Genomic DNA, 10156 nt, shown 5'->3' on the forward strand with positions numbered 1-10156 from the left:
AAAAAAAAAAAAAAACAAGAAGAAGAAGAAGAAACGTCGCTATGCCTCAATATGGGACGTGTTTGACGGGAAATCTGGTTTTGGCACATTCATAAAGATGCCAAGAGAGGTGCAACAACAATACTCAGTACAATTCACCTCAACATGCCAAGTCTAAAATAAGGCAGATATCATCTCAAGGCGTAATAGAGATCCAGGAAAAGAGGCAGGTCTGTCTAGGCTCAAACGAATGTTCTTCTGAAAGCTTCACGTTTCCATGTACGAATGGAAATTATTACTTGGTTTGTACTATCAAATACAAACGTACGCGCGTATAATTACCTGGCGGCGGTTATTGTGCACGTGTACCTACCTCGATAATACCTAGTTAAAGCAAGGGACGTGCGTTTCACCCGTCCGTTATGTCTCACATGTCGCGAACCGAACACCCGCACCCGACCTCCCGGAAGAGAGCCGTTGGAAATTGACCAGTCAAAGCGCTCTAAAATTTCCCGGTCGATCGTATCAGGAAAGCGGGGGTGGAGGGGTGCGCCTCCTTCGTGCCTTTAGCTTGGCTGGATGAATGTTACGACGCCTGGATGGCGAGTACTTTTTCGAATTCGTAACCCACCTTTGTGCGTGTGCTGAGCCCTTGAAGGGGACTTATGGGCATTCGTAAAACGAGGGGGGGACACCAGGGCAAAGAGAGGCACAGAAGATTATCTCGGATGGGTTTTAAAAGGGCTGCCGACCTAATAAAGTACCAACAGAAGAAGCCGTTGAAGTTCGAAACCGCGACGGCGTCTATGGATGGTTTTTTTAGATCACTTGATATTAATAAACCAACTCATAAAGTAAATATATTTGCAACGAATTGTTCAATAACGGTATGATTAGGAAATACATACTTTACGTACAGTACAGATACGAAATACAATAATTACATTCGACTGCACGTCCCGACTCCCAACATTAGGGTCTATGGAATTGCGGTGTTTTCAATGTAGAAATGCGGCCTAGCTCTTTAGAATACCGACATTATCTTTCCCGGCTGATGAAGATCTCTCCGATGCATTTGCGGGGCTTGCGTCCGGAAAGCCACCGACGTAGATTTTGAACACTCACTTCTTGTGCTCCCACTGACGCCAACAACGGCCCTCGAAAGCAGAGTAAGTGCAATGCACGATTTTATTAATGATTTGACAGGATCATTGCTCTCACTCTAGCATTCGGCTCAGGTCCATCTAGAAATCTGTGGATCTCTGCCGCCCAGGGTAATAATCAAACAAGCGAGAAAGATAACCAATCCCTGAAATCTTGAAACCGGTGGCTCTCCTTGCTCGAAGGGCAATTTTTCTCGCACCCCCACTGACTCTCCCCTTCTTTATTTGGCACCCTTGGGCCTGGCCCATAAGCCACTTCCTTGTGCATCATCAGAATATCGTGTGCCGTCATCACACTTCTTTTCATGTGGTAGACAACTTCGACCCTGCCATCTGGGCCCCCTTCCGGTGTTAAAATCACAGAAATAAAAATCATGTACATGGTGAATCGAAAAGTAGAAGGCCCCAGGACTGCCCCTGACGAAGTCAAAGCATAGCCGGTCGTCAATGGTGACTCGGCTCCCGGCAGACCCAGCCTCCCTAGTTAAAAAATCACCCATCCAACTAAAATGAACAGAAGGAGGTCAAGCCTCCTTGAACATTCCCCGCCCCGGACCGGGGGCATGAGGAGGATCGCACCAAACGAAACGGCAAGGACCAAGAAACACTCGAAAAGAAGCCCCCGGGGAGGGTGACCCTTCCAAGAGCCTGGAATAATTTAGGTGTGGATGAGATGTCCTGCATGTGGCTGTAGATTGACCTGTAGATTGACCCGTATTCTTGCCCATCGGGTCACCATTACCGGCATTTACCGCGGTCGCTCGTAGTGCTGTGGGTTTTGCAATTGTTGCTGTCCCCTAAACTCTGTCGCGGGAGCCAGAGGATACTTCTCAGGTAGTTGTGGTTCTCCTGATAATAGTGACGACACCGAATGTCCGCCGCCACTCCTGCTGGGTCGTTGTTGCGGCGTCTGTGGCTGACTTGGCTCTCCTTCCTTCGATGTGCTGGTACCCTGTGGCGATGCTAGTTCCCCAACGGGTCCCATACCCTCGCCGCTGCCACGCCCAGTAGGCCTATGGGTTGAAATGTCGCTTCGCTGGCGCATATGTCCTTTACCTCTACGTGGGGGAGGATTCCCTAATGTTGAACCGCTCTGCGAACCGGGAGATCGGGGTCGTTGCTGGCTGGGAGGGGGGTTTGCCGGGTGAGCGCCTGTCGCCTTGCGTTTCTGCCTGGGAGAACCACCTACTGTGCACCATTCACAAGCCAAAGGTTAGCCTAGAGCGACTCTCGCTTTCTTTTGCTCTTGTTGGACGCACCAGGTGTCGCAGGCTGGTTTGAGCTTCCGGCTTGCGAAGTCGGGGGCTGCCAGTGATGGAAGTAAATGCCCGTGCTCTGATGCGACTCTTGTTGCCCCGCTGCCGATTGCGACGGCGCCATGGCGTGTGCGCCATGGCTCTGAAGGGATGAAGATGGGCCAGACTGCTGGATCCCGCTATTCAGACCTGGGAGCGCAGCGCCCGGGCCTAGTGGACGCCCTGTTGACGTCGTTGAAGATAAGGTCTGCGCTCTCACCCTCGTTGTCGGAGACCCAGGATACGCCGGATACCCGTGAGGGCCCGCCGAGCCGGGAGTAGAAGGCACGCCGGTATACTGACTGTATCCTTGTGCTTGGGAGTCCCGCCGGTGCTCTGGCGACCTCTGCCCCTGTGGAGGCAATAGCTGGGGATGCTGCCCCTGTACCGGAGATGCCAGGTAATGCTGGGCAGCCTCTAAAGCGGCGGGGGACACGGCGCCCCCCATTCCGGCGAACACGAGCGGTACTATGGCGGGAGGAATCCCCCCCTGAAGGGATGTCCGCAGCATGTCTGCCTCTATTCTTCTTTGCTCGAGACGCAGCGATTCCTGCTTCGTCCTTTCTTCCTCCTGTCTCCGACGTTCTTCTTCGGACTTGGCCGCTAGCCAGCTCCTCATAGAGTCCTCCGAGCCTTGCCACTGCGGTGGCGGACCAGGCAGTTGACCCAGAACATGGCCGTGTGTTATCGGGCCCTGGACCGTGGAAGATTGTCCGGGTGGCGGAGGCTGTTGAGAAGGGGTCCCGCCAGCGTGAGACTGATGAGGGGGGAGAGCCATGGCTGCCGGGAGCGGAAGGCCTCGGGGCGGCGCTGATGACGACATTTGCTGGTCCTGGGGGCTGTGGCTGAGAGGAATTGACGGCCGTCGGGAGTGAGACGGCTCTTGGTAGGCCAAAGGAGGAGAAAGTCGGGATGTGGAAGGCGGCGTCGGGAGATCATGGACGGACTTGTAGCCGTAATGCACTGGTTGCTTAGCTGTGAGCATGGTCATGTATACTCTTCTCGGGTCTGAAGCATCTGAGACTCAAGGCATAGGTCGCGTGGAGAACGGCATAAAAGGTAGAGACATCCCAGGAAAAAAAAAAAAAAAAAAAAATCAGTAAAAATACAAGACTAGGGAGTGGAAAGAACGTGGGCGGATCCAAAACAGAGACAGGATGAAAGCAACAGGAATAAAGAAAGAAGAATAAAAAAGAATAAATAATCAAAAAAGAGGGGGGGGGTGGGAGGGAACAAAGTCGAAGAAGACAAAGAAGAGAAAAAGAAGAATTGGGGAAGTGTCGGTGGGGATAACCTTTTCAGATACAAGCTGGAGAGGACGGCCAGCTTAGAAGTAGTAATGGCAGAGGATGGGGAGGCAGGTGGTGATGATCTCCACGAGTAGACCCGGCCCTCATCTAGTCATAGGTTCCTGACTGGTGCCGAAGTGCTCATAGTCAAATGCTTGCCAAAGTAGGAATAGTAAGGAATAAAACGGCCCACGTAGAAGGAGTCCGGTTCAAGGCCCAGGGACGCTGGTAAACGGACAAAAAAGAAAAATGGTCAAGCGATGTCCTAGATTTGGAGCGGAATGGTTGCCCGGTGTGAAATGGAGGGGTGGTTGTCCCGAAAAGGAGCTGGCAGCGAAGCTTCCCCAACGGAGATTTTGAGAGTGCGAGGACTTAAAAGACGAATCGAGCAGGGTAGGCAGGATGGCTCATGGATCTGCGCACGAGGTAAGAGCCACCCTTGATTAAGTCGTTCCTCTGTGGCTGGGGCATGGGCCGCTGTGGAGAAGACTGGCAGTGAGAGAGGCCTGGATTATTTCCCTCACTACCAGTGCGTATCAGAGTGAGATGACTACTGTTGGAGGGGAAGGGGAAACCGGGTACCGGGGGCTATTCACCAAGAAGAAACAAGTTGGAGGGGGGGTGTATTCGTCTAGTCGCGTTGTTACAAGTCGTTGACAGGGTGGGACGGCTTGAATTGTGGCCAGACTGACTGACACTTTATTACCTCGGCTGCCCCCGTCAAAGAGTACCATAAGGCAGGACACACGAAAGAGAAAGAGAAAGACACCGATATGGGAAAATAGGACGCTGGAATAATAGCGTACGGATTGAATGATTGCGCCGTGGTGCCATCCCTTGTACCTTCGGAGCTCTGGCATCACAACAGTCATGTCGACAGGCAGGGGCGTGAACAGCAGAAAAGGATGCCGAGTAAGACAAGATGTACATACTTCGTACTTCGTCCGTACATTGTATTCTTAGCAGGACAAGGGAGCTGAGGAAACCTGCCATGTTGTTAGGGAAGGACATCGAAGCAGCTGGCTGGTGTGATATTCGACCGACTTGTGCGTCAAAGAGGGGCTTTAGAAGGTCAAGTTCGATGGGGGTTTTCAGCCAATGTACGTTGGGAAGGGGGCTTTGCTCCTTTTTTTCCTTTTTTTTCTTCTTTTGTTTTTCTCTTGCTAAACTTTCGTTTCTGTTTTGTTTTAGTACGGGGGCAGGGGAGGTGCAGACCGGGGGTTCACCCACAAAGCCCCCTTTGGAGAATTCTCCACCCTCTCCTTTCCTTTCCCCCCCTCCTGCTCCTAGACACCCCTGTTGCCAAGAACATGCCCCCTGTCCGACCGAATCTGGACTTCACTTAATTAACCTTCCTCTGAACTTTTAGAATCCAAGAGGAAGGGGTCACGACCAAACGCTCATTGTCAAGGCCTCCACTCATCGTACGGAGTAATGACTTCGAAGATCATATATGCGTACGAAGTACGAAGGCCGGATACAATGCAAGGCTGGTCGTGTGTACAGGGATACGAATATGTACGAACAACTAACTCCTGCTTGCCATTGCTAAGAGTCAATCATCCTGTCCGATATTCGAGCAGGAACCACTTGGTCACCACCTTAAAGTCATGATAGGCTGACACCCATGTGGTGGACAATGACACCCTCCTGTCGGTGCTCTTTGCATTAAGGAGTAAGTTGGAGAATCTTCGTACTTGTTGTGAGCTCAGGTAGCGTTATATATGAATGGTAGCCGCATCCGCGGATATCTATGTTCGATATTTCGCGTTTATACAACGTAGACTGCAAGAAACATCGCAAGCAGCCTAAATTGTAAGTCTGGAGCGGAGGAAGTATCCGGTGGCCTGTAGTCTTGGGTTTCCGGGGGAAGGAACATGAAAAGGGGGAGGAAGGAAGTACGAAGCGCGGAATATGCATGAAACAATGTCTGTTGGTCGCAGCGATATGAAGACCCGCCAGATGCCTGCCTTACCTATGTACCCAATTGCTTTTTTATATCATCTCTTAACGGTGGCTGGTTCGAAAACCAACAAGACGGAAGAAAGTCCCCGGGGCCCGCAACCTGGGGATTATGGGAAGTAACAGGGAGCTCTCGGCCTCGAAGGCCTCCCGGAAACCATAATAGCCAAAGAAAGAGATCTTGGTCTGACTGGCAGTTCGGGGCCCGAGTCTGCGCGTCAACAAATACCTGGAGCTCGGGACATCCGCGCAGATCGTGTGTACCGTTGAAGATTCTCGTCGTCAACGTCTGCAGCCCGGGCAGATGGATACGAGGCTGACTATAGCTACTGCAGCATGAGCGACGTACAAGTCTTCGGAATCTGGTGATACGTAAGACGAAAAACAAAGCAATGGAAAATGCGGGGATGCACTACGTTCCTTATTTTGGGGTTCGTGTATTCGGCAGTCGGAAGATGGACGCGACAGAGCCAGTCATCGCAAGCCGTTCGACGAGTACTCGAGCAAGCATATCACAGCTCGTTCGATCTCTCTCTGAGGTTTGGTGCGAATCATCGACGGTGGCGGGATGGCATTGGACGCATTGAGGCCAATGCGTAACCATTCGTTGCCAGACACCCATTCTTCGTCTGACGTTCTATCTTCTCCACTTTGAACTTTCGGAGGTATCAGAGGTTAGACGAGACAATGACATAATAAACAAGGAGCACCTTAGGTATGATTACGGAGTAGTCCCGCTTTGTTCCTTGTAATGATGTCTCTCGGCGGAGTACGGAAACGAAATTATTAAGGAAAAGAAAAAAAAAAGACAAGGGACCGCCCTCGTTACAACGTACGGTTTTCGGTGACCAGCTTACACGCAGTACGCCAGCAATCAAGATAAAGATGCAAATGGGAAGAATTTCTTTCCGCTGCTGCACAAAGGTCACATGCATCTTGCCTTAATTAGTATTCTTCCCGGTTGGCTTCGTCAAGTCGGGGCACAAGTCCGGCTGCTACGCGTCGTGAAAGGGGCCTTGTCGTTACAGAAGTACGAAGTACTTCGTACTCTACCTTGTATAAGGCATGGTACCTTACCTTACCTTATATACGGAGTACATAGGTATGTACATATTATCTACCCTGCTTGCTGGGCCTGTGCTGAGGGGGACAACGCAGGGCCGTAAGGCTGGCTGGTCACAGTCACACGGTCATACAGTCGTACAAGGATAAGGCACCTCCAACTGGGTCAAGACAGTACCTGACACCACGTAATGCTTCGTACATCATAAATGGAATCAGAGGCAAGTTGACGGATCGCGATGCAGTCCAAGGTGGCACAGCTGGGAGAACCGGCCTTGCAACTCGGTCTGTGATGAGGATATTACAACCGCCGTATTCGTTTGTGTAACATGTTGGGTAAAAATAAGGCTTGGTTTGGGCAGGGGACCTCCGATATGGATAGGTATCTCGAGCATCTGTAGGAAAGAAACCCACGTTATACCGATACTCGTTATTAGACCTATGGTATCGGCAGTTCCCAGCACACTCTGTACTCCGTAGGCTCGAATGCAAGTGTTCAGGCCAAAAGCCGTGTTATGCACTTGCATTGGAAGAAGGAGCCTACATTTGTGATCGAAGTTTCGCCTCACCAACGTATCCGTACTCTTACTCCGTACGGATACTTCCATTCATTTTTTCCGCGTCAAGCCACTTGTCCCTCTTTCTCCGTGGATATCCCCGACGAGCTACAGCTCCTAGGATTGTTGTTCTGGCCAGCTATCTCCTTCACCCTTTCATCAGATTCAAGGCAGTTGCCGTCCCTGAACCCATGTCTAAAGCAGGTACAAGTCAATCTGAAACATATTGATGTATGCTATCCTGGACACGCTAGAGCGAAACAGGAACAGCCCTTCCTCCCTTTCTTGGGTCCATTCCTTGGGGTTGGGAAAGTGGGTCCTATAAGCCATCAGTCCATCTCTGGTGGGGTCAACTCGAATGACACCCCTCTCCAGTGGTGCATAAACCACCATTCACAGACTGGCCGAGGTGATGAGCAAATACGAAGTAGTGTTCGCAAATCCACCATATCATTATGTTGGCCTGCCAAAACCATTGGGATATCGATGCATCTTCCCATGTCACCGTCCTCGGCGAGCTACCTTACTCAATCCGCCCCTGAATTCTCAGGGTGCAGCTTCAAAAGACATACAGACATGCCGCCCGCCGGCACGCAGATACGGCGGCTCAATTTAGCTCGACCTTGCCTCGGACGGGCGCTTTTCTTCTTCTTTCGGTTTAATGCCACGAGTTCTGATGAACTATTGCATCCCCTCCTTTACCATGCGCTTTCCTGGGCAATCCAATTCTGTATGCCATCTGACCCATGCAGCCAGGGTCATCGACTCCTTATTTTGATCCGCTAGGCGCTAGGCTGGGGTCGTGACTGATCTCCCATGGAACCAAGTCAGGACAGTCCGCGTATCGACATCAACGGAAGACGTGGTCCTGTATGGTTCTTGGGGCTCGGCGCGTCACTGGGACCAACGGCCGACCTACCCTGCTAAAATCAACAATAGGCGGCAGGTACAGAATGTCCCAGAGATGCCCACCATCACAGGCGAAGTAGGGTGACTGAGTTCCATCCAGCTTCAGCTGCCACTCTGCGCCTATCCTTCCCGCTTAAATTCGCTTCTTGGTCTGCTGGCCTTCAGTGTCCACTTACCTGCTCCTCTCTGGAGACCCAACCAATGCCTTCACGGTTAAGAGTGGTCAAAATGATGCATTCTAAACGCATCCGAACTGATGATCTAAACTGCCGTCCGAATTTTTCGACCTATGAAGTTCTTCGCCTCATGACTCGAGGTGACCCGACTAGCAAGCCGGTTCATCTCGCCGTCTTTTCTTTTTGCTGCAGCTGACCTCCACATGGCCGAGTCTACGAATGCCGATGTGAACTGAAAGCAACGAACGGTCGGCAATTAAGTGATGAAAAACGGTTGACTGGCGACAAGTGAAGCGCCGGTTGTGATGATTCGCTAACGGTTATTCCTATATAGGAGACCATAGCGGACAGAAGTAACCCATGGTTTCTCGGTGGGTTGCTTGAAGCCCATCAGCCACAGCCACCAGCTAATTACGGATACAGCTGACCTAAAACGGAGCGGGGATGAATACAACGCAGATCGTCCAGCCACGGTGATGTGGTAGTGGTACTCAGAAGAGCGAGAAACAGGTGACCGGACTGGGACGGCTGATGCAGCCGTCGATTACATACAACACGAGGCCAACTGGGATTTCAAACTGGGAAGCCGCCTGCCTTGCGACGGAGGAACCACCGGCTGCATGTTATTGCACAACCTCAATAACGCTTGAAAAGTTGCAGTAATCCGTCATGCCTCTTTCTACGGGAATTAAAAGGTTTCGTCGTCGGAGAGCCTCGCCAAAAAAAGAACCCCCACCAACACCCCCCCCCCCCCCCCCCAAGAAAAGAAAAAAAAAAAGGCAATGACACTATCACTCAGCCAAATCTCGGGAACTAGGCAGTCCTCTAATTATCCTCTGGATGGCTAGATGCGAGCCGCTCAACAACTTGATCCTTCCATGTGCCAAGGATGCGCCTGCCGCAACGGGCCGGTGCAAACGTGGAACCGGCAACCCAAAGCTACTCGCAGATATTGAGACAAGAGGGCGCATAAGAGGTCGACCCTGCTGTAGGGAGTAGGCAGTGGCTCTTTTCCTTTTCCTTCCAGAATATACAACGTACGGACTCATCGGGTGGTCGCAACGTGGTTGACGGCCTTGGTTTCGTGTCCCATCAGCCGCCGAGACATGCATGCCGTATGGGAATGGACGAGTCAGGAGCGACAAGAGGTCCTGCGTGTTGTCCGCGTCCGAGTCGAGAGTCAAGAGCCAAGAGCAGTCGTCAACGGGAGGCCAACCCCCTCCACCCCACTTCCTCGCAAGCCACGCTATTCGTTCTGTCGAATGAATCCATGTCAAATCCCACATTGTTGGGAGGCCGATCTCTCTAGCGCCGTTTAGATCAGCCTCGGACATTATTGGTGAACCCCCTCCCACACCCCCAAAGCCAGGGTCTACGTGTAAGGTAGGCTCGAAAGGCCATAGGAACGACGGAACTGCCCATCTTACAACGTACTTGTTGTTACAAGTTTATTAGGTGGGTACGACGATTGGTTTATATCTCACCCCCCTGTCTATGTACGACGTACTTTGTACTTTGCAGTTCACTGAAACCACACCCTTATTTCGTTCGCAGTGGCACAGCATCGCCACACCTCAGCCCAGATTACTAAGGAAAGGTAGAGAAGATAAGTACCAAGTAGTAGTGCCCATGCCTCGTGGTGATTACTTAACTAATTGGCAGGATCACGTTTAAGATGGATAAATACTTAGTTTGACTGACTACTTCTTCGACCAAGTTAGCGCTTGTTGATTTAATATGAAGGGCTTTTACTTTGGGCTGCGT

General features: G+C 51.3%; 3 protein-coding genes across 3 annotated transcripts; all 3 read right to left on the bottom strand.

Annotated features, from left to right (window-relative positions):
- Positions 1-1968: 1968 nt before the first annotated feature.
- SODALDRAFT_158048 (hypothetical protein) lies at positions 1969-3551 on the bottom strand. Its single transcript, XM_028606916.1, has 2 exons — positions 2332-3551; positions 1969-2266 (listed from the first exon to the last, which is right to left on the bottom strand). Exon 1 carries the CDS (start codon positions 3426-3428, stop codon positions 2361-2363), a length of 1068 nt encoding a protein of 355 aa, XP_028467183.1. The 5' UTR covers positions 3429-3551; the 3' UTR covers positions 1969-2266; positions 2332-2360.
- Positions 3552-4098: 547 nt separating this feature from the next.
- Positions 4099-4787, bottom strand: SODALDRAFT_378474 (hypothetical protein; the record flags this gene model as incomplete). The annotated part of the gene is made up of 4 exons (XM_028614985.1): positions 4659-4787; positions 4533-4579; positions 4374-4396; positions 4099-4279 (listed from the first exon to the last, which is right to left on the bottom strand). The coding sequence occupies exons 1-4, from the start codon at positions 4735-4737 to the stop codon at positions 4099-4101; spliced, it is 330 nt and encodes a 109-aa protein (XP_028467184.1). The 5' UTR covers positions 4738-4787.
- A 1375-nt stretch (positions 4788-6162) lies between these two features.
- On the bottom strand, positions 6163-9726 carry SODALDRAFT_378475 (hypothetical protein; the record flags this gene model as incomplete). The annotated part of the gene is made up of 16 exons (XM_028614986.1): positions 6163-6325; positions 6810-6860; positions 6953-7037; positions 7217-7270; positions 7420-7502; positions 7570-7626; positions 7709-7770; positions 7880-7913; positions 8010-8046; positions 8163-8301; positions 8393-8421; positions 8504-8624; positions 8742-8771; positions 8908-9008; positions 9260-9378; positions 9434-9726. The coding sequence occupies 16 exons, from the start codon at positions 9724-9726 to the stop codon at positions 6163-6165; spliced, it is 1458 nt and encodes a 485-aa protein (XP_028467185.1).
- Between the last annotated feature and the right edge of the window lie 430 nt (positions 9727-10156).

This window comes from Sodiomyces alkalinus (genome assembly GCF_003711515.1).
Source record: "Sodiomyces alkalinus F11 unplaced genomic scaffold SODALscaffold_4, whole genome shotgun sequence".
Classification (NCBI taxonomy): Eukaryota; Fungi; Ascomycota; class Sordariomycetes; order Glomerellales; family Plectosphaerellaceae; genus Sodiomyces; species Sodiomyces alkalinus.